The 25,546-nt window shown below is 34.7% G+C and overlaps 2 protein-coding genes across 2 annotated transcripts in view; both read left to right on the top strand.

Moving 5' to 3' along the window:
* Positions 1 to 4,423, top strand: part of LOC144451484 (BTB/POZ domain-containing protein 7-like) — a 36,565-nt gene extending 32,142 nt beyond the window's left edge. Inside the window, exon 8 of the mRNA XM_078142344.1 lies at positions 1,107 to 4,423. Within this exon, the coding sequence (XP_077998470.1) occupies positions 1,107 to 1,295 (189 nt within the window). The 3' untranslated portion in view covers positions 1,296 to 4,423. The remainder of the gene's footprint in view (positions 1 to 1,106) is intronic.
* Positions 4,424 to 9,996: 5,573 nt separating this feature from the next.
* LOC144453547 (hypoxia-inducible factor 1-alpha-like) overlaps positions 9,997 to 25,546 on the top strand; it is a 51,924-nt gene continuing 36,374 nt past the window's right edge. Inside the window, exon 1 of the mRNA XM_078144863.1 lies at positions 9,997 to 10,178. Coding sequence (XP_078000989.1) covers positions 10,150 to 10,178 — 29 coding nt within the window. The 5' untranslated portion in view covers positions 9,997 to 10,149. The remainder of the gene's footprint in view (positions 10,179 to 25,546) is intronic.

The following is a 25,546-nucleotide window of genomic DNA, read 5'->3' as shown; positions in this document are numbered from 1 at the left end:
AGCGTGAACAAGATGGTGTGTACATGTCTATGTGTTTGATATTCCAGAGACATAGTATAGATTAACCTAAAGGACATTGAACCAATTTCGTTCATGTCAAGGGACTATCTCAGATTGTCACTTCTATCTAGTGAAATTGGTACATTTATGAAGGTGGTAGGTCATCCTATTTCAATTAGTGATGTATGTTATGTATACTTTCTGACCTCATTTTAAACAAATATTTATTCGATAGCGTTTCACCTTCAATATTTAATTGCCCTACAAAAGTTAAAAATATAACAAAGTTAAAAGTAACAAAATTTAATTTGCATTTGAAAACAGCAATTTATGGATTATTATACTTTCTTTTACAGCATGTTTCAGTACTCAGATTTACTTTTCACATTTTTTATGTTCAAGTACTAATTGCTGTACTTCTATTTAAAAGTTTCAATTTCAAAAGTGATTCATTTCCTCGGATTATGCAGCACAGATGATAAATAAGTAATCATACATATTCATTAGCTCATTTACATATTTTCATAGGAAGTGGCATGTATTTGCATACAATTTACAGCAGTGAAACAATATAAGATTGCCCATGTCCCTGTGACACAAACTTTCTTTTTGCAATTTACATATTTATTAGCTGATTTGCATACTGTCATAAATGTCAGCAAGTACTTGCATACAATTTACAACAGTGCAGCAATATACGACTGTCACAGTCCACTTCCATGACACAAACATTTTTGCAGTTTGCATATTTATTAGCTGATTTACATACTGTCATAAATGTCAGCATGTACTTGCATACTATTTACAAATTTTTATTCAGATAATATTAATGTTACTTTAACTTAATGGCCAATGATATCCCACTATATATTGAGACACAAAATATCTTAAATAGTAGTCAGTCTTCAATGAGATCATTATTTTAACAAAATATGTGTATAGCAATGACTTTAACCAGCATTTTAACATCACCTTGACTATACCCACTTCAGCTACATTGTATAGGAGATAACAGGTGATTTTATCGTTATAGACAAGTCATTCAACTCATTGATGTGAACATTGCACAGTCTTATCAATCTGTTATCATTTTCTTATCCATTCAGGCTGCAGCTGCCGCCCAAGTTGTTCCCATGCTCAACGAGATGATGCCAGACATTGCCATGGCAACAGGTCCTGATATCACAATAGCAACTGCTCCATCTATCAATCAGATGCTATTGAGGGAACCAGAACTTGGAGATGAACATTTTGTGCTTGGTAAAAATGGCCACAGTCATTATGGGGAATTATGAAGACAATAGTTTCAGCAAATCCTCCTTTAAATATGTGAATAATTGTACATACATAATGTAGGACGACAACCATATATGTTGACTGATTCATGGGATCATTGGTTTTCAATGATGCTGAAAGACAGTATGGAGAAGATGTAGGACAAGATGTTATCCCTTGATAATGAACATTCCACTTTAGATGACAATTGGATGGTCTCCAATCATGCCAGTATTCACAGCCTTAGTAACCAGACTGTAAGGCTCTTCCTTACAAGACTATGGATATCTACTATATAGGATGTACATTCCCTAAATCAAGGCATACTTCACATTTTGTGAGTATTAGACTGTTATGAAAATCGGACCAGGTATATTATACAAGCTGTGTGCCACAAGAAACTGATTGGAAATAAACACTATGTCACCATGATAGACTTTGAGAGTAAATGCTTTACTGATTTCTGCCATATAACCAGAGCATTGTTTTAGCTGATAACTTACTCCTCATATTGGGAATATTCATTTGTGACCCAACAAGTCAATTTATTAAAAGGTGCCGTATTTTCTATTTTGTTGGGTTTCTTTTTCTATATGCCTTTTGAAATGAAAAACAGCCTGTTTAGATACAGAGATTACCCTGTCAAATTAATTAATTGGATAATGATTCCAGACGTCAATGGTTCACAGTGTAGGATTTACATGTCCAAGATTTGGCTTTGACCTTTCATTTTCACAAAGTGAAAACTATCTACAAATGTATATTCAGGTGGAAAAGAATACAACTGTCCCATGTTGTATGAAGTATCAATACACCAGTTTTGGTTGAAAAAAAAAAAAAAACCAATCAAACAGCCCTTTGATTGTCATCACTTCTCCCACTAAGATATCAATTGAGTATGAAACTTGAATAACATTTTTTTTGTGTTCGTTTGAATATGATGATTTTATGGGAAGGTAATATTTGACAACGACTATTTACAGGGTGTAAGTAGAACAGGAAATCAAATGTAAGTCTTCTTTGCTGACTTTCAGTTTGGTGGAGTCACCTTCAATAACGGCAAAGATTAGTTTTAGCTATACATGTACGTCCACATGTATTTGTTTATGTATCTATATATGTATAGAATATTGATCATTTAAAAGTGAATGTATTTGAAATACTGATGGGTTAATAACCCATCCACTGTAAGTCAGTGCTGTCAACTGAGATTTGAAATGTATAGTGTAATACAGAATTCATTTCCCTATCAATTGAATCAAAAGATGTACTTAATCTAAATTGGAATTGTGAGTCAGCACTAACTGCTTTCTTTATATCTTTAGTGTACAGTTATTTTTGTTTCTAGTAAATCCATTGAATTGCATAGTTGGTCATGTTGTCAATGGAACAAGATAGAAATCGTGTTTATATTAAAAAAGAATAAAAAGTCAGCTGAAGTATAATTCAATGAAAATTATCAATCATGATATGTATTGTTATAGACCAAGTCTATAAACAGAATTATTCAAAATGTTTCCCTATTTACATGCTTTAGGTCCTAGATGTCTAGGTTTGGTATTGATTGTCAAGTCAAACAAACATTTCCAGCTGGATTCCAATGTTGTGTACTCCGCTTTGAATCTAATGTAATACAGTGTAATTCAATAGAAAGACTTTGTTTTAAATGATACTGTAATATTGACATGTATCCACAATTATGTGATACAATCATACTGTTCTGTTTCTACTTTGAGAAATCAAACGTAAGTGGAGAAGTCAAAATATATATTTTGCTGCTTGTCACCATTTCTATGCATCAGTTTTTAGCTTATAAACATCCTAGTAATACCCAATTTATGCAAGGTATATGTGAAACACTATTTCATGTACATGAACCTTATAACCCTTTTCTTTGTATACTTTACTTTAGCTGCAACTATGGATGTTTTTGTTTTGTCTGTCTTTGTCATCAAAAACATACATAGTGTAATTGTTATTCATTTTTGAAATGCTGAATGTTTGATCCGAAAGGAGGAATGTTGTATAACTAAAAACACTAAAAAGAGTCTACCCTGGTAGTAGAAATCATTATACAGCTGAAATTATAATTGCATTCAGTTTGAATGATCAAACACATTTGACCAAATAACATTTTAAAAAACTTAGATAAGTAATAAGTGAAACTAATAACCACAGTGGATGGGTGCAACCAGATCTAAACTGTAAACTTGAGTTGGATTGTTTGAATTTCATGCTTACTGATTACAGTATAGATCTGGTGCTGTGCCCACCTGTCATGTGAAGACTTTCAATATGAATTGGAGAGAGGTTACTTATCTCAGGTTTTATTGATGCTTCATATTGGGTTATATGTTGCTCTTACCAAAAGTTTGATGATTGAAACTGTATGCAGTTGTAATTCCTGCTGTAATTGGCAGAATGTACCTGGAATCTATGAACATTCATTCATGTAAAACTGTGGATGAAATACAGATCACACTATGTTTCTGTCAAACTTTCCTTTCCAGCAGGAATAAAAAATTATACCTTATGTTAAATGTAAATTTTGAATTAATATGAGGCGTTGGAATGAATTTGAGTCAATATTTGTAGTTTTACCCAAAGGGTGACTTTATTTACGCGAATAATGCTATTATTGTCTGTTTTTATTTTGTCTGAAGCATGTAGATATATGTCCTTGACATGATAATCTTGAATGGTATATGTACTGTATTTAAATCCTGTGGATTATTGAGAGATTATCAAAACATCACTTGTACAACTGAATGGTATGGAGTTCTGTATAAAATTAAAATTAAAAATAGAACTTCCTCAACAGATTTTCATACACAGTGACTAGTGCATATTCTCCCTGTCAATTCAATGTTAGTTTGTATAATTGTGCCAAAAAATGAACTGATAGTAGAATATTTCAAAATTATAAATGAATTTGTCCTCCTAGTGATGTCAGTTTTCTGTTAATTTTCTGCCTAATTTGTAGGTCTAACTATGGTATATTTAGTCATACCAGGTTTCGTAATGCATGGTTGTTGATAAGGTGCTCTCATTCTACTTTGATCAAGATGGCATGGTATGAGGCTTTCCATTGACACACAAGTGTAAGAATAATTTCTACAAAAATGGATGTATTGCCATGTATCATAAAAGGAAATAAAATGGTTTTATTGCATATATGTGTCATTGTGTGGTAACATGTCTACCTTCTTGGAATATCTAGATGAAGAAATTTCAGTATATAGTTGACAAATCATATTAAAAGAAAAATAGGGTTGTGGAATATCAGTCAATGAAGGGGGAGGGGGGAACTGAAAACAATGTAATATTTAAACAATAATGTACGCCCTCCCAGCCCATAATGGACGAAAGCAAACTTTGAACGACATAATGGGCGAGGCGATAGCCGAGCCCATTATGGAGTGCAAAGTTTGCTTGAGTCCATTATGGACTGGGAGGGCATACATTATTGTTATTATTTTATAGTTTTGCCAATTCCAGTGAATTTGTAGACCGAGAAACGCAAAACAACGTATAATATACACAGCGCTGAACATCGTCTGCCATGTTCGGCCCGGAAGCTGAATACTAATCATAGCGACACACGTACGTACACGTACACACACACATATACACTTCAATGAACTGCTGTGAAGACAAACTTGTTTCATGAATGCCTTGTATTTTTAAACAGTGGAAATGACAATCATAAGTAACAACATACATTTCGAAAAAATACCTAGTCGTACGAAGAAACAGAACAAATAAGCTTGTATTGTTATGCTCGTTCCGGGGCCGCGATGCCCAATAATGGAGTACATTATCAGTAATAATGTACAGCGATGACGTCACAAAATTCACTGGAATTGGTAATGCTATAATATAATAAATAATAATGATAATATTCATTCACCTTTAAAATGGTGGCATAAGAAAAATATGTACAAATAAGTTACATGAAGAGAACAAAATAAGTACAATAAAGTTGAATTTAATCACTAAGTTCTTCCATATGATTATATAATGTAACATATTATAGATGAATATAGGTGTTTGTATAATTTATTTTAACCTCTGACCCAGACGTGTTATCTGACACATTGTTTATGTTATAAACAGGAATCATAAAGTACTCATTTACATGTAATAGACCACACTGTTATCAACTGACACATTTACATGTTGTAAACATGCTGTATTAATCACCAACCAGGAGGTCATTGACTCTCATTGTATGCTGTTTAATATAGAAAACTGTTCATCAAAACATATGTTTGTTTTTTTCCGCGGTGAATGACATTCATTACATGTAAGCTCTTATAGGCTTGTATTCTCACTTTTGTTTTACTTCATTTGCTAGATCGTGTAACAGAGTTTAACAGCACTTTACATTTCTCTTTTTTTTACATTTTATTTTAGAATGGGAGTCTGTAATATTTCCCCTTTGTATCACATTTGCACCGCTATGCATATGATATAATTGTGAACAGACTAGGTGGGCTAGCCACTGTGAACAAAATAACGATGTTAAGGGTGAAATAATAGACCCAAAAGAGTGTTCACATTGCATATCAAATGATCTGTTTATTCTAGGTCTTCAAAGGTATCTGTTACTAGTTTACATGGAAAAAACATTTTTTGATGAATTCCCTTTCCTGCTTTTGTGTTAGCTCTACGTCTAAAGTGCGAGACTGAGGTTGAATGGCTTCCCAAGTTCTACTATTCTTGTTGGGTATATAAATGTATAAGATCCATATCTTTGATTTTTTCACTTTGATATCTTTTTTTTTTACACCTTTCCTTTAATTTAATAATCGAGACCTTAACAATTCTTGTCACTGCTGATTTTGATGATGGTGCCCTGTGAATAGAGAAAAGTAAGTCGAGTATGTGGAAACCTGTAAGGTTTAGTTTGTAGTGTGTAGTGTGTAGTCCGTTCACGAAATAGGTAAGTGGGATGAGGGGATTTAAATATTTGTGGTTGGAAAGGGTGTCCAAAACCATTAGGCAATGGAAGTGATGAAGTTGGCAATTCGAAGTAACTGTTACTAGTTTCCCTACTCCACCCCAGCAGTAATTCTAACCGTAGCCTAATTACATTTGTTGGGCGATTTTGTATATCCAATAATGTGTCGTATATGTTCTACAATTACAAATTTCTTTCCATGGATTTATATAACTAACATTCACAGTATTTCCTATACAAAGTAAGAAACTTAGAGACGTGCTGGAGTCATGATCTTTACACCGCAACCAGGCCCCTAGTGAAATCATACTGTAAGCTTATCTGTACTGTGTCTTGGACAATTATTTACAATAACAATTTAGCCTGTGTTCTTTTCCTCTAAAAGAAAAAACTCGACCGAACCCACTACGTTTTGTAACTAAAGGAAGGAAACACTCTACAGGTTGGCTCAGCAGGGGGCTAAAAAGACTTACACGAAACTCTATATCCGATGTTGTTACTTGCGGGAGCCTTCAGTAATCACAAGGGAAGGGGGTTGGAAAATCAGGCCCAGGCGGTTGCGTAAAATATGACAACCCCCCACCCCCCTCATTACGTCGTGTTAAAAATTTACCTCCCTCAATTTCGTTCTCTAACACCTGTTAAAATGTTTCAAAAACATGGCTGTCAGATATATGGAAAAGTACTTAAACCCTAACCATAACTCTATCCCTAACCAATGTGGCAGCAATGGGATGCCAAATTCACACAAAAAATCAAAACTAGACAATATAATTAGTCCATTTAAAGTAAAATGTGACCCTCTCCTTATCCCATTTTCTAAATATGACACCCCCCCCCCACCCGAACCGGTTTGTAAAAAGTGATCTACCCACCCATTCCCCGGCCCTTCTCCCTTGTAATTACTGAAGGTCTCCTCTTAATAGCAGACACACAATCTGGGGTGGGAAGTATCTACAAGGCTGTTATAAAAATAGCAAAGTGCTAGTATTTTGTCGACGTCCAATATATAACTGCATACATAGGAAACTAATATACCCAACAGTATAATAATGAACTATCAATCACGCACTGGTAAAGTGGCCATCTTTGTACCCTGACCCGGAGGAAGTATACAAACTAGTTTATAATATATACTGACATCAATACATTTCCAAAATAAATGCTAATAATTGCATGTCATTTTGACGAGGATAACTGTACATGTTTACCCAGTTATATCCATATCCGTATTTAGTTTCATCATGTTCATTGGAATTGAAGCAATATATTTTGAGACATCGTGAGTGGATTGACATTTATTTATTTAATTATTTATTTCAATTATTTGTCTGTTTGTCTTTCATATACAGAGAAAGCATTGCAGTGCAAAAGCAGTGTTCTTCCAATGATCCCCGTTGTGCAAGATGTACAAACCTCAAAGAAAACATACGACAAACAATAAAAAAGGGGTAAGAGTTTTAAAAAGAACATGGGGGGGGGGACATAAATTCAACAAAATGTGCAATAAGGCCTAATAAAAAAAATTGTGTGGTTTCGGTTAAATTCAATTTCAGAATAGGTGGGGTAGGTAGATGTTTTATTTTACTTTATTTTATTTTATTTTTTTTCATGTGAGTGTCTAGTTCAAGTTTTCCATTGTTTTTCAAATGATCTCTGTGTTATTGGTTTCTTCTCATCAGACGTAAAGCCATTACAGATTGGACGAATAGATTTAGAGTGTATTTTTTAAGTTGATGGCAGTTTTCGCATCCACTATTTCTCGTGAGAATTCACAATTCACAATTTTTTGCGATTTTATTTTTTTTTCTCGAATACGTAAAAAATAGTTTAGGGTCGGCAGTGAAACACTAGGTGCGGTCGGATAACCGGAATCAAACAATTATTTTTTTAGGCCCAAAATGCAACAGCTAAAACAGATTTAAAAATGTATTTCTTAAATAAATGTTCTTTTTTACAGAAGCCTCTAAAGTCGGAGGAGACCTGATTCGATGAAGTAAATTATTCCATAAAACGAATGAGAGTGCTTGCTTGCCATATTCAGTTGCGTAGTCCAAATATACTCGTACAGACAGACAGACAGACAGACAGACAGACAGACAGACAGACAGACAGACAGACAGACAGACAGACAGACAGACATACAAAAGCATAACATAACCTTCAATTCCCTTACCGAAGGTAAACACATTCATTTTAGTATCGTATTTGTATAGCTCTGATGTATATGCTACGAGGTTCAACATGTCTTCGAAGACGTGGCGAACCTCGTAGCATATACATCCAGAGGTACGTATTTGTATAAATACATGACCATGAACAGCACAGTATATAACATTACTAAGATTATTTATATTAAATACAAAATTGGGGTAAAATCACGATGTTCCGATTCAACAGTAAACTCCTTTTGACCAGAATTGAATGGAATTACGAAAAAACACAAGCCAATTATATAAATAGCCAATATTTATAAAGAACCATATCACCTTGAACGAAAGTTGAACCCGTACGCTAAACTCACGGCTATTGAATATTTAAATGTAAAAACCTCTCTGGGTCACATACATGTAACTGATAGCATGAAAGTTCAGAATTGAAATTCAGAACAGGCATGTGTGTCTTGTTGTCCAATTTGTAGGCCTTGGATAGGTCTAACCTGCTCATTTGATCATTGTTGTTAAACTATTTTTATCGATGTAGTGATGATGATGGCAGTAGGGGGAAACAATACTTTGGTGAAGTTATGGAGGTTTGATGATGATGATGATGATGATGATGATGATGATGATGATGATGATGATGATGATGATGGTGATGGTGATGATGATGTGGTGGTGGTGGTGGTGGTGGTGGTGGTGGTGGTGGTGTCATCAAACCATCTCCGCTGTCTTCGCATTTTCCCTTTCTTTATTAGAATATAACGTTTGTTATTCAGAACAATGACAAAATAAATATACAGATGACTGCTATGAATATGGTAACAGAGAAACCGACCTCTAAAATAAAGAGAGGATCGAGTGGAGGAAGAACTTACATCAACCGACCGACCGACCGAACTACCGACCGACCGATCATCGGACCACAGGGAGCTCAGGCTCAGTTAGTTTTGTTTACAAATACAAACAAACAAAACCCAAACAAGTGAATAAACAAGTACACAGACAAACAAAAACATAAACTAATAAACCGATAAACGAGTAGATAAATAAAGCAACAACCAACCAACCAACCAACCAACCAACCAACCAACCAACCAATCAACCAACCAACCAACCAACAAACAAACAAACCAACAAACAAACAAACCAACAAACAAACAAACAAATAAATAAATACGACCCCCAAATAGTCACCAATGGAGATACTAGTATTCAAATATTTTTGCCTTCAGTTCTTATGTAAAGTCTATTCCCTCCACCCTCGATCATTTTCGCAATTCGGTCAATGTACAGGTCGAGGTCTCTTTTCCATCCAAATCGAGGCTATTGTAGTTCACAGTACACACGAGATATGGCAACAAAAATGACGTCATGGTAGTTTCGTATACTCCGTTATGCAATATGTTTGATGAAAATAAAATTGATTATAAGAAATTGTGCTTTATTACTTAAGGTTGACTTTTAATGTGATAAAATATTATATTAATAGGCAAAGTTTCCAAAATCTCTATTTTTCTTTGGAAGGAGATACATGAAACAGCGCCAAGCCCCATATGACGAACATAGTCGAAATTTGCATAATTGTAATGGTGGACTTATTGGAGTGACATACACAGAACTTAGCGGTGCAATCCTTGGCAGTGTTCTAAGACTGCATCGCCAATGTGATCGAAATTTTGGAGAAACACAGTAATTTAGGAATTCGCCTATTACATTTTATCGTTTTCAAAGAAGATTTATCGCGGAAAAATGAGTTCAGCGCCGAAAGAAAAACGGAGGTAAGTACGACCAGTGTACTCTATCTGTACTGTAACGACTGTACGTTACCAGTGTGTAATGTATGTCCGGTCCTGCGTTGTTGCTGATGTTCTGTACCGACTGTTACCCAATTATTTTTATTGTTTACGACATTAGACGTACATTTTTGAAGTCCGGTCTCGAGTTTCGAGATTCCCTACGTAATTTTGTTCACATCCGGAATTCCACGTGAACACAAATTATTTGCTTGTGCAGGGCGCTCCGGTCAATCATGTCACATCAGTGTGTATGTTGTCTCACGGTCACATCTTTGTTCATATAGCTGCTTTAAAATGTTACCGTCGACTTTCGAGGAAATAGTTGTGTTTTCTATAATGGTTGGTTATGAAGTTGATATATTAGTGGACCAATTATACACACTTATTATTCTTTATGATGTTATTTGATAAGGCGATCGGGTGTAAAACTCTGCAGTTATTGTGCGCTGAGAAGGTTGGAACACCCCCTCGTAGTACAGTAGTGTAATATAACACAATGATCTTATAATTGAATATAGAACTTGTGTTTATCACTATAATCATATAAGTGTCGCATAAATTGATCCAAAGACAACGAGTGAATATGATTTTCATCATGTTATAAATTTTCAGTAAATATAATCTGAATTACGACGTTTCCCATGGACTGATATTGTTTTTTATTACTCCAACCGGCTGGTTCGAGATGATGAAAGAGACCCCCATAAAGCATGACCTGTTGGGTAACTGTAGAAAGGGGCAGTAGAATGACGTACAATTCCAGTCAGAACAGGAACTGACAGCCGGGTGTTGTTTATCATCACTGTATGGTTACATGTAAATGTTATGAACTGTATTGTGTCTACCTGTCGATCACCTTTCCAAAAAAGAAATTGACATTTTTTGACTATCTCTGTGATGTAATAGTTGACTATCACAGACAGTGAGCAACTTTGTCTCTTTACAAGTTACACCCTCTCCCCACGTGAAATCTGAATCATATCAAAATTGAATTGAATTTGGTTCTTCTCCCCACCTGTCCCCACATGCAGTAAAAAGCAATATTGAACTGATCAGTGAAATCAACTTGAACCCACACCCAACTAGGGCGGAGAATGGGGGATGGGAGGTTTCAATGGGATCCTGAGGTGGAGTTGGGAATCATGAATGTATACTAGTACTGGTGATCAATATTGGCAGAGTCTGCTGACAGGCGCCGGTCACCAGCACAACATGCTGGTGACCAGTGCCTGTCACCAGTATGTCATGCTGCTGACAGGCGTGACCTTTGACATGGCATCGATTACATGTTTTAGTGTCAAATATACATTCTCATTACCCTTGAAATTGATTGACCAAACATATCCTCAAAACTGTTACATGTAATTTACATGTAAGTTCGTGTGTGTTTTTTCCAACAACATCGACTTGCATCGCGTACACACATGTACATATTAAAGTTACATGTATGGCCACATGTGAGTACGTAGGACATGATCCATGTGCAACAGGTAATTAATCTATAAACTAAAAGTTTGTTGCATTAATAAAATTGTTTGTTTCGGACAAAACCCCCTCCCCTCCCCCTAGACAAACCTTCAAAAGTGTGACATTGACACAAAATTGTAGTGGTCACACCACTACGATTGATGCAATGTAAAAACATGATTGTAAAACACATTAAAATACTACTGGAAACCCGGCACTGTATATCACATTAGAAGTATATTTTAGTTTTATCAACATCTCAATAGTAAATACAGAATCTGTTATTATTGAAAGTTTTGAAATTTTCTTAGAAGTGCAAAAATGAAGTTCAGCAATCGCATTGATGGCCCCCCAAACTAACGTTTATTGAGGTTGTGTAACATTGTGTGATCATCCATTAATGTCGATTGGACAAGTGATCCACTTTAAAGTCCATTTACAATTATGAAATGCAAAATAATTTGCTTAACTGCAACCCAACTATTCAAGCATAATTGAAGAATATTAGAATGCCTTCCCTACCCAGCTACATTTATTAAAGGAAAACTAATGTATTAACTACAAGCTCAAAGGAAGGGACAATATAGGAGGACATTTATGTCATGCACTTGGACTCTCACTCAGTACTAGTTTAAACTTTAATAATTTTAATAACAGAAAATGGGAAAACCTGGTAAAATAATAATTATGTATATTTCCTGTGCATTCAACCACAATTGTGTATTAATAATGGGAGTTGGGTGGGGTGGAAGAAGTAATTCTGGTAAATTATCTTTGTAACAGACTGGTAGATTGAAAACTGTTGGGTTGTAAGCTGTTTAGTGTTTCGTAAAAAAGTATACTTTTCAGAGACAAAAGGCATTTGTTGAGTTTGCAATTTTGAAAGATGTTACCAATAGGTGTATTATTGACTCTAATGATTGCTTGGTTGGATACCAGTTTCTCTTTACAGTGCTGTGAAAATATTCAAACACAAATATTATTACTGTGTAATTGGAGCTGTGAAGATTGACAGTTTTAAAAACTTAATGAGATCATTTCAGTTTTAACACACAATACACAGCCAATAGAGTTTTTTTTTTAAACTTTAAGTCATGTATAGGTTTGAACTAACAGCTCTTTGTTTTTAAGTAGAAATTACATTGAAAATGGATAACAGGTGACTACATATTGAATGAAAGAAAAATACAAGCAATGATCCCCAATAATTGTTAGTTATTGATGTGAAAATAGTGTATTTTTATGATTACGTAAATACATGTTAATGCTTCTTCACATGACCTTTGGAAAATTCCATTTTCACAGATGTGACCTTATGAGTGTCAACCCTTGTACTGACTGGTAAATAGAACAGAGCAGTACTACTTGGGAGTACTGCTACTAGTATTGCTACAATAAAGACAGTATTTTAAAACTTAATCATTTAAAGAACTGTGTGAAACTATTATTAGTCTCTCAGACTTTCTGGTACTGTTTTTGTAATTGTGTCAATTATAGACTAATATGGCCTGTGTAACTGGAGGTATATAGATAGAATTCAGAAAGGTAATTGATGGATGGATGGTTTGTTTAGTTATTGTAGATAGAATTCAGAAAGGTAATTGATGGATGGATGGCTTGCTTACTTATTATCATCTTCGTATACTCAAGGGCTGTGAAATGTGTGTAATGTAAGATTTCATAGGATCTAGAGTAAATGATGTGAAAATGATACCGCTGTCACTTAGGAATTTACATTATGCATTTACCAAACCATTTACGAGAACATGACACAGGTAAAATGTAAATATACCTGTATATTGGAATAAATTAGATCTAGCCAATAAAATAACATTTGATTTAAACTACTATCATAGCAATTATGTCTTTGAGTTAAATTGATTTTCAATACTATTACTACCTTATTATTGGTAAGTGCTAGCTAGCCTACCTGTAGCCTTGAAGGACTAATCTTATAGTAGTAATTCAGCTATCCTAACTGCCATTTTAACTTTTGTAATTTTTGCTCATCCAAGTGCTAAGTTACAAATGCAGCACATACAATGTATTTTTAACCAGTATTCTTAGTATAACAATGTCACCATGCTATGAGTGAATGTTTACTAGATGGCTTCAACTTTACACAGTACAGCCTGTAACACTATTGGTATATGAAAAGACATGTATATATACATACATACATTGAATATCATTATTTACAAATTTACAGAAGGAAAATGCTATTCCTTCCTCTATACTACCGCTGCAGTGTCTTAGACTTTTGCTTTAAATGGTGTATCTAATACATTTTGTACTAGTAATAGTAATAGTGACCCCAGCCTGTGTTGTAACTTCAAAGTACAATTTTAATGCCTGTCTCAAATGATCTGCAAACCTCTGGAACAAAGTGGGGGAAATCAGTTACAACAACAGTCTCCTGTATATTGTAACAAAACCCTGGAAAAACTGACCAGGAGCCTAGGTAGATAATATTTTACTTCACTGAGAAACCTTAACAAGTTTTCAGTTTTACTTCCAGATAAATGTTTGTATTGTATACAATGTGATGTATGTTTGGGATTCTCAGATGAGCAAAATCCAGGACAAGGTGTACATTACACACCTTGTAATTGAATGTTACATAAATTGGACTATTTATTACAAATCCATAAATTGATGATTCTTTCTTTGATATGGTAATAATAGGCTATAGACTTACATATAATTTTCTTCACTGTGTTTAGGTCTTGTTATACTATTCTGCAAGTTGAGCAAACCTGTATGTGAGATGTGTGTACTGTAGCATTCCTGGAAAAAGTGTTTGGTATTCAGTATTTCAGGCTCGTCCTAGTTCTGCTTGCTGATGGAGTACTACTACTAGTATAGAACTCAATTCTGAATCGCTTCCCCATTCACTATGTGACTAGACTTGAACTTAAGCTTCTATTCATTATAGTTCCTGAGCAATATATAAATAATGGATTTATATGACAGACATAGCTACTATATATTCAAATTTGATAGGGTTAGTTACGAAAGTTCGAGATTGCAACTATATACTACATATGGTATGTCACTTTTGTGCCAAGTTTGAAAGAATGTTAAGTGTGTTTAACACAAGTGCATGTACAAACAGATACGTTCACAGACAGAGCCCATTCCAATTATCGCTCAAGACTTCATCTGTTGGGGCTGAAAATCTGTTATTAGAATAAACAACCATGAAAAAGTAAATCTGGGTATGTGGTCACTGGTGAAAATGTATATTGTAACAGCCATCGCCATGACAGTTGAGAAATTTTTACATGATTTTGATTGCTCTGAATCCTTCCACAATCTTTGAAAGGAACAGCTGAAAAAACCCAATGTGATAATGTGATGTTATTAAAATCAGAGCATCGTGTTGGCACTCATATTATTGAAAATATATATCACATTCAGAAATCCTCCACTCAGTCTAAGCATTTCAGTTACTTTACTTCCTGGACAGTGAAGGTTTTCCCCTTCAGTACACACCAGGTATTAGTAACCATAGAGACATGCATTTCTGACTGTCTCACCAAAACAAATGTCATGCCAGCCATACACATGTGTTAAACACACTAACTTTGAGTTGCCAGGTTTCATTCACCAATGTTTAAGTGTCATTTACCTGCATTGTATGATACACTTCAAAATGAATCAAGTTCCAAAAGAGTTGTCTGAAAAGTTCCCATACACTTGTCAGTCACAGTTTAGTTGATACACATCTGTATGACACACAGTGCTGTGTCGAACAATTACCGTATAGTTGAAAAGTTTGAATTGAGTATAGTAGCCATTCTATCATACTAGTAAAATGTTAGTCCTGCTTGCATACGGAGTAAGTCGTTCCTTCCTTCTTCATCCTGTGAAGAGCCAGCCGTGAAACCTGGGCATACCAGAAATGCTGGTAACTAGAATTAACGTACCCTGTGGTTAAATATTAGCAATAAATCGACTATTTAGTAATTTTACCTCGCCATGGCTATAAAAGTCCCAGTTCTTAGGACCAAAAATCTCGAAATCACAAGTTCAAACATAATTTCAGAGTTCCACCTTAATAAGTACGATGACCGAGTAGAAATCCTGATCAAATATGGCGGCGATTGTAAGGTGGGATGTTTGAAATTACAACCGGAACTGGAAAAGTTCTGATTTCGACACTTTTTTGGATATTACCATCGACCACTATCGTCATAGAGATGTAAAATGAGTACATATTTGATCTATTGCTAATATTTGATTGATGGGTATGTAATTCTTTGGTAATTGGTGCAGATGCAATTTGTTTCCGCACTCAAAATAGGCTGAGTACATTGTTTTTTGCAGGACAGTGTTGAGCATCATGTCAGTAATCTAGACGAGTGCATAGTCTGCAAGCAGGACTAGTAAAATGTATACCCCATTAGCACAGCATGCTTATAAAACTTCTGTCTATCACCTATTGTCAGATACAATCTTTCTGTTGCTGTTGGTATTAATGTGACCTTTCCTTTGACCTTTGTGTTCAAATGTCAAAATCCAACTTATTTTGCATATTACATTCTCTAGTATTTGAGTGACAATGTGACTGATTTTTTAAAAACTTTATAATATACACAAAGATAACAAGGAATAGTGTAAATATGAATATTCAAGTGGGAAGGGTAAAAAGAGTGTACGTGTTATAGATGTAGGTTACATGTATTTGTAGTCTAGCTGTTTACATATTGAAATTTCATGGTTTTGACTCTTTACCACAATGATATCACGTGAACTGCTGCTTGCAAGATTGTAGATTTGGCATAGTATGTACACATTACCTATGATAAATTAATTCAAGGTTAACCCTCATTAGAATTATGCCTATACAATATGCTCTGATGCCTATATCTGAGCCATGGGGAATGTTGATGCTTGCAATGGCAACCATGGTATTATATCTTATCTAGTTGTGCCAGGAAAAATTCTGGGTGCTTGTCCCACTTTTAGACCTCCTCGTTGTAGAATAAACATTTTGAAATTTTCTCCGCTTAACAGATGTATAAATACTTTCAACAAAAAAGTTTGATCTTCTCCTGATATTGACATTTTTGTAATATTCATAAGTATAAGGCAGACATTCGACGTGCAAGTTTTAACTAATTTACTCAACTTGTTGTTTTCTGTATATACTTTCTGTTTTTATCTGTCTTATTGTGTTTGTAGTTTTCCTGCTGTACAAAAATGGATTGTGTAGTTTATTTGTATCTTTCATTTTAGGAGCCTGTAAATGGGACTTGTTTCTCGTAGGACATTCCTAATAAATAAATAAAATTAAAATTAAAATTAAAAAATGAATTAAAAAATAAAGCCTTGAAGTGTGCACCTACTGTCATGAAGTCAGATTTATTTATGAAGGAAATAATACGTACCTAAACCAGGCTTTGCAAAATATATTGAACAGGTAACAAAGTTTTGAGGAGGCAATAGAGAACAATGCGTGCCAATAAAATGAACATATTTATGTTATAACGGTGAAGCCAAGTGGCATATGGTATTAGCTGCTTGTTGAAAAAGTACTCTTTCGAGTCAGCTTTCCATGAGCTGTCTACACACATTGGCTTGGACTTGACATTTGCTGTCTTACACCAACATTACATAGTACTGGGTATACAGCAAGGCAAATGGCAAATCAATCAGAGTGCCTAATAGACAAGATAATTCAGTCAAAATCAGCTCTGTGTAAACAAGGCTTGACTTGTACAGTTTCATACAGAATGATTGTTTCTTTAATTATGCATGTATCTCACACCTACTGTATTGATTGGCAGGATTAAGGTTGGTTCTATAACTTGAATTTATGAAAATTACTGAAATGATAAAAAATATTGAAATGACAATGAGCAGCTTACAGCTGTCAATAGTTCAATGGCATGTTGACTTCGTGATATATGAGCATAGAGGTCATTCTCATGTCATGACCTTTGTTTTTAAAATATCTCTGTGAGCCATAGTGTAACTTGTAATGTAGTTTATTTGCTTGTGTTAGAACACTATTCTCTTGAAAGGCTTGAAATGCCAATCTAAATACAGATGATGAAATTATATGTAATTGACAGTGCATACATGTATTTCTAAATCTGACATATAGGGATAGCCCAACACTGCAACTTTGATATATGTATTGTGAGGTTCATTGACCTTGTCTGACCTTGACTTAGGGTATTATCATCATTTCATAAGAATTATTTACTTTTCTTGGGTATTACATGTCAACAATGTTTCACTTCCTATACATTCCCTGAAAATACCAACTTTCCAGGTCAACCTTGAAACAGTTGGCAAAATTCCAATGTTAAGTATTTGTTCAGTTGCACTCAAAACCATGCATTGATGATGAGGAAACAATACTATTGTATTTACACTCATAGCTAGACTAGTTATAGGTGCAGTTTGACCTCTTATATTCAAAAATGTGGCGATCTCTCTTTGAGGATTATATAAAAGAAGAGTTATCAGTATGTCTGGCATGATTCATTTGTTTAAGTTTCAGAATTGTTAAACATAGACACATTTGTGTTACGATTTCAAACTGTAGAATGAAATATACCATACCTTGCCTTTACCAAGTTGTATGGAACATTCAAACTAAAAATAAAGGATTATTCTTTGGTGTTTCTGCACCATGACAACACATGTCTGTGCATGTCACAAATTGTATAGCTTCAGAATCATGTCTGGAAATGTGGCTGTGGCTGTGGTTAATTGTATAATGATGAGTAACCTGTGTTTTTTTACCAATAGCCATAAAATATAGTCTATACTATGACAGAATGTCATGACAAGTGATTGCAAGTGTGGCATACTTGGGGTATTTGCATGAGTGCTTACAGTGTTCTCTGCATCTGCTTTCACAAGCATAGTGAGTGAAAGTGCAGCAGAAAACACTGCAAGCACGAGTTACATGTATGTCATCCATCTTGCCAAAAAGAATGGTGTTTGAGAAGGTATATAATTGTACATGTAACATGAAAAAAGTATGCTTTTAGTATAGTTGTATGACAAAGATTGTGTGTTCATACAATCTACTGTTTGGTCAATGTATTTGTCAATGCATTTTTGAGTGGTACCAATTAAAATTCTCCACATAATATCATAGTAGCTATCTTTTAGTGCCATTAGTACAAACTGTTGTGTCTGTTATTCACATGTTAATTTGTATCATGTCCTCAGCTCAGTGTCAATCAAATATTGTGGGCAGACAAAGTATGAAAATTTGTTTTCATGCCATGGCTCAGACAATGTTGTCACAGACAGAGTATGTGATATATGCAGAATAAATGTTAAAGCTAGCCAAAAATTCCATGGTTGGAAGTCTTTCAGTAGGCAACATGCTGTCATTGCCCTACAACTCTGTTTTCTGTGATTACGATAGCAAGAGAGTTGAATTGTCCAGATTTCTAGTCGTCCGGGACGGGGACTTATGGATTGGATTCTGTCCGTGCGTGCGTCCATCCATCCATCCATCTGTCCGTCCAGAGCCGTTTCTTGGAGATGCCTGGACCGATTTTTTTTCAAACGTGGCACAGGAGCAACATACAATGGCATACATATGCACGTCAATTTGTTTCATGATACGATCCAATATGGTCGCCTAGCAGTCATTTTGTTTGCGAATTTTCCCTGTCCAAAGCCATAACTCAGATATGCTTGAACAGATCTCATTCATACCCGACCCATCCTTTATTGTTGAATGGTTTATTCCATCACGTCATCTTGAAGAGTAGGCATGTCCCATGTCCAACGAGGAGATACAACATGAGTAGGCATGTTCCATGTCCAACGAGCAGACACAACATATCTAAGTCTGTTTGATTTAGGTTCACAAGTGTTGTAGCGTGATCAGAGTAGTGATATCAAGAAAATGACAACTGCCAGTTCCTTAAAACCCAATCATAGCAGGGACTATGTCATTCTCAATGACTTATTATATACTATATTTGAAAATGTTTGTTGTTCAGGAAGGTGTCTACATACATTATGTTTTATATTGTTGTTATGTATGGGATGTTGTAATATTTGCTTTCAACATTAGGATTTCTGAAAGTGAGAAGAAAAGGGTCCAGGGGTATGATAGAACTCCATATCAATGGCACAGAAAATAGAACTACTTTGGCCTATTGGCTCATATTAGAATTCAACCATCATACATGTATCTCTGAACATGGAATTGGAAGAAAGACATGCTGTGATTTTAATCATATAATGTTTTATAAGATGTTATGTTCAAGGTCAAGTTATGTGATTGAATGTGAATGGCGTAATTATGAACCTACCTGGTTGGTAACGAGAGACAGCTTTTAGTCATATAGTGGTTGCATCAGTGCTTGGGATTGGTAAAGTGATGTTTACTATGGATAAATACCCACATTATTATAATTTTAGTCTGTAAGTTTGTAGAAAATTTAGTATTGCAATTATGTCACTGGGATATATAGACTGTGATGATGTTATCGATATATTGAACTCTAAAAATGTGTATCAGGGTAATGCTATGTTGTTCCTGTAAAATCTGTTTCATGAGACTCTTACACTCCACTAAAACCATTACTTTTAGAGATGTATGTGTAAAATTGTCCACCTAAGTCTTTAACTGCTGTGACATACAAACTGTTAATTCTGGTTTTCAACAAAAATATGAGATGACCCAAAGTTTAAAGATGCTGTAGTGTATAAAAAGATGTCACAGCATGCGAAGACATTAATTCACAAGTGTGCTGATTGGGTGTCATTGAATTTTATATTGTATTTGTGAAATGATTTATTTACCTTTTTAAGGGTATTGTCCGTATAATAAAAGTATACTTTCTTGGTATTACCAAGTAAGTTTTATGAAATAACACAAATATCAGTTTGGTTGAAAGTGAAGATTACCAATGCAAACCACTCTTTACATTGATTTTGTCTGATGTACATGTATTCTCACTATTTCTGCAGAATAGAGCCAGGTTGATGTGAATGTATGAAGAATGTATACATTGTAGGGTAAATTTTATGATGTCTCATTTGACACTTGAATTTTGTGATAACAGTAATAATAACATCAATCAATTGTACAAATGTAGCTGATATTAAAGTCTAACTGCTGAGAAGTTGGCTCTTTAAGTACTATCGGTAGTATAATTGCGAAATAATAGTAAATAAGTAAATAATACAAAATGTAGTTCTTGGAATGCCTTCAATATATCCTGTTTGTAACATTGTTGGTTTTCGTTTTGAGATTTGAAAGTCAGAACATTGGATTACATGTATAGTACCATACATGAGCCAGTATAAAATGAGAGGGGTTGCATGTAGATGAATCAATGCCTTTACCATCATTAGGCGTAATTGAGTTAATGAAAAACAAAAACAAAATAGGTGAGGGGTTGTGGCTTTCTGGACAGGTAAATTCTACCCAGATGTCAGAAGTTTGATATGGAGCTTCCAGAATCATTCCATGGCATTGCTGACATTGTTGTTACTGTTCCTAGGTTTCATCACAAAGCCTGCATTCCATTCCTGAACTAAATCCAAACTATTCCATGTAAATAGCCGTTTGACATTTTGAAATATCTTGAAAATTGAATAGTAAGACATGAAGTTTGGGAGGAGTCATAGAAACTGGTCTGATAGAAGGTGATTCACTTATTGATAAACAAAAGATTGATATTCGTAACACATATTCAGATGCACTCAGATGATGTCAACAACTCTGTGACATTTTAAAATATGTTGAAATTGAAAAGCAAGGTGTCTGAATATTGGGAGGAGTCCTTAAACTGTTCAAATGAGGCAATGACTGAAGTATGGTGATTGCGTCATTGAATGTGTACAAAAATATATAACAATGAGTTGCCTGCAATTTATTCAAATGTAGCTGTTTATACCTATTCCCTGGCAATAACCCAAGCTGTTCACCTGCATTGAATTTGTTCAGATGACATCAACTGTACTCTGTCTCTGTGTTAAACAATAATGTCGAGATTGTTGTGCCACTTTTCATAAAGCGATTCTTGGGACAACCCAGTGACCTCCTTGGTCCTTTCCTTGCCATTAGTAAGATATGGACATAGAAATTGTCTTCAGGAGAATGAAAAGTTCAACTATTTTTCAGGTGTGTTTCAACATTGTGACTTTGTCATTGCTCAAGTTTGAAAATATAACGTACAATGTACCACTCTTCTTTGTGCAGTTCTTTTTCTAACTCACTGAATCTGTGACTTCGTTGTGAATAAGTTATACTCACTACAGTGAATGAGTATCGCAGAATCACAGATCCAGCACCACAGACAGGCTAGACTTCACTGGACTTTGGGAAATCATCCAACAACTACAGACCTCTCAGATTCTACTGTGTGTCACATTTCAAACATGCTTAACTTTATGTACGTAAAGGTGTATTTGTAATTTGTGAAATGTATATCCTGGGTATTTGTGTGCTTTCTCTGCCCTTTGGTTTGGTTTAAACAAAATGTAAAAGATTCAGATAAAGTATGAACTCCTTTTGGTTTCAGTGTCAAAATCTGAAATGTAAGCCCATGTGTGTCTTTCTTACTCTCATCTGGTTCAAGTTGTGTCAAGTATGATGAATCTTGTGTTTTTATACAATACAGGTGTATTGTCTGCGGATTGCAGACTTCCCACAATCAAAGCCAAATTTTGATTTTCGTGTCATATGAGCAAACAGTAATTTACATGTATTAACTATTCAATTTTTGTATACACACACACACACACACACACACACACACACACACACACACACACACACACACACACACACACACACATACACACACATACACATGGACATGTGCACACACGTACCCAAAGAGCACATTGATTATTACTCAAATTATATAAAAAATATCTGTTCATTAATATGGAGATATTGTTTAGACCTGTGATCTTTAAATCTCATTAAAACTGACAGTTCTAGTTGCCATGGTAATTAGTAATAATCTCAGCAATGTTCATAGTTCGAGTTGATTGATTTCTGAAATCCATTAAGAATGAACAAGTCAAAAAGAAGACTGCAGGCATCCACAGTTTTACTTTCCATTTTACAGGCTACACTAAGTACTCAAACAGGAAAGAGATTTGTTTTCACAAACATCTCGTCCCTGAATAGCAGAACTGATTCATTGACCAGTTAGATTAAAACTTTATTTTTTTATGTGTAAGCAGTATGGCAACCAATGGGATATAAGCTTCTTGGGAGTGTATTACAAGATGTTTTTACCATTACTCAACTTCACATCAAATCGCCATTAGCAAGTAATCATCTATATAGACTATTTGTCATATGCTACAGTTCCAACTGAATGTGAACAGTGGTTTGCCCTATTACCCAGTTGACTAAACCACAGCTCTAAGTAATCTTAGGCTACTGCTGTTATTTTGATTGAATTTCCTAAGTAATGTTTTGCTCACATGGTCTATGTACATGTATCTGTTGTACAAACGTATGTCATCAGAGATATGATATATGTTTTTAAAAAAAATAGGAAATCAAATGAGGTGAAATATGTAGCAGAGATGATAAAGTAGTATTAATAGTAACTGTGCCCATCTTTGAGTCATCATAGCAGAGTGCCAGGCAAACAACATTTGTGATTTATATTGATAATGGAGAAAATTCAACTTTTAGAGTTGTCAAAATATCCAAATTGAATGGAAAGTGAGAAAGACAGAACTACATTCATGCATTTGTAGCTTTGTTGTTCACTATTTAGGTGTGCACATGTTAGTCAGGAGAGTGTATGATGGTGAAGAAAAGAAGGTTCACTGAATATCAATATTCATGTAGAATCTATTGAATCAGTTGATATGTGACATTGCTTGTATTATCACATAAATACGTGCAAATCTTCACCTGTGTGACGTCAAACAGGGCAGATAAAAAACCCATATCACTCCCGTTCTACCGAACTATTTTTCTCCCTACTGTTCGAGTGTTCCTGTCAATCCTACGCTACGATCAAGTTATTGTAAAAATTATTGTAAATTCAGAACATAAATGCACACATTACAAATGTACGTTACATATATCCTTGGGTGGCATGAGTTTGATTCGTAGAGGTATAGGAGGTGGAAGTGTACAGTATGATATGTGATAAATATTGGTTGAAAAAGGTCAAGATAATGATCTTGGGCAAATTTGAGCAAATTTTCAAATCAAGGATACCCCATAACAAATTCAGACCTATCTTGCTGTAATTACAATGTTTTACAAATTCAAACCACTCTTGCTGTAAGTGCAATGTTGTGTATTTAGCTAAAGTATGTATGTCGGTGTAACTGTAAATCTCTTCTGTCTTGAAAATTACATGTTCATATGGAAAATTTTATATTATTATTAGTCAATTAAATTGATATTGATAATGGCAATTAACAGAACTATGGCCAATGAAAGTGAAAAAGAAATTCATTTGGTGATTTAGCTGTACATATATAAGAACAGGGTCACACTAGAATGAATTCCCAAAACACTGAAATATGTATGGAACTTTCAATGTCATCAGTTAACATTCTATAAGCTATTGAGTTATTCATTTCAAATATGTCAAATAGTGATATGTTTTATGCTGCTAATATTTCACCATACATAATTTTTCTATAGCTATAATTTTTAACAGATACCTCTGCACATCTTGATTCAATTAGATAAAATTTGATAGTTGGTGGAACATTTGGAAATGTCACTCACATTGACAGTTTTCATCACAATTTATGAATCCGTAAAAGATGACCTTTGTAAAGTTGCAGTAACTGTTTGTCAAAGTTGAGAAATGGTGACTGACCATAATAAATTATTAAGAGTACGCTTACAATATTCACGCTGCGTTGAAGCAGTAACAAGACTCCTAAATAGTGTATTTTTTACTTGTATACAATCAAACATCCATTGCTATACAGTGAAGGTTAAATACAATTCAGTCATGGCCATTCAGATAAATTCCATACAGTGGGATTTACTCTTAGGCAGTACTGTGATCAATTTCAAATTCCAGCACAGTGGTCATGTGCCACAGCATTGCATTTGATGTCCTCTAGGATCTATTTTAGATCGCATTCTGAATGAAACATGCATGGAGTGATTAGTTCAATTCTAAATGTTGGGTTTGATATTCAACTGTGATAGTCGAGGACAGGTCATACATGTATAAATAATCTCCTTACAGAACATCAATAGCCTGAATGCATAGTATAAAGAATAAATTGATTCTTTGAGTTGGGGAACACAGATAGAGTGAGTTTATCTATACATTTGTCATGTATACATGTACTTATAGCTTGTTCAGGAAATACAAAACATTACTTATACAAAATATTTTGACACAACTGACAGAATCAGTAACACAGGTGTCATTGCACTAGCTACAGGTAATTTGTCCCTTTTTTAGTCAAAAAATAGCACTAAATATAGTGATACTGTAGACTTAGGTTCACAATCTTATGTGTTCTTAGGAGTTCATTAATATGTTTTGTGCCTAAAATTTCTAAACATTGTTTTTTTGCTAAGATTTGGTTGTGCTGTGCTTGTTATCAGATACCTTATAATTTGAATATGTTAATTATTATCAGATGCCACATCCAGAGTAGTGTAGAGGGCAGTGCACAAGAATCACAAGTTCAATTCCTGTTTCTGTTTGTTTCAAAGGAATGCATAGCATAGCGTATTTCATGACTACTTTACACATTCTGCTCTGTATAGGGCTGGGGTGAACCACTTCAGTGGTAAGGCTACATCATTCCATGTCATATAACTTGCTTATTAAAATTTAGTACAACTTATCTGAGGTTCAGTAGTGGCTAATGGCTGATCTGAGATTCATTTGCAATTGTCATGGTAGAGTATCTGTCGGTGTGCATGTGTG

This window comes from Glandiceps talaboti, chromosome 2 (assembly GCF_964340395.1).
Source record: "Glandiceps talaboti chromosome 2, keGlaTala1.1, whole genome shotgun sequence".
NCBI lineage: Eukaryota > Metazoa > Hemichordata > Enteropneusta > Spengelidae > Glandiceps > Glandiceps talaboti.
The sequence above is the reverse complement of the archived record's forward strand: the minus strand, read 5'-3'. Positions and strand labels throughout refer to the sequence as shown.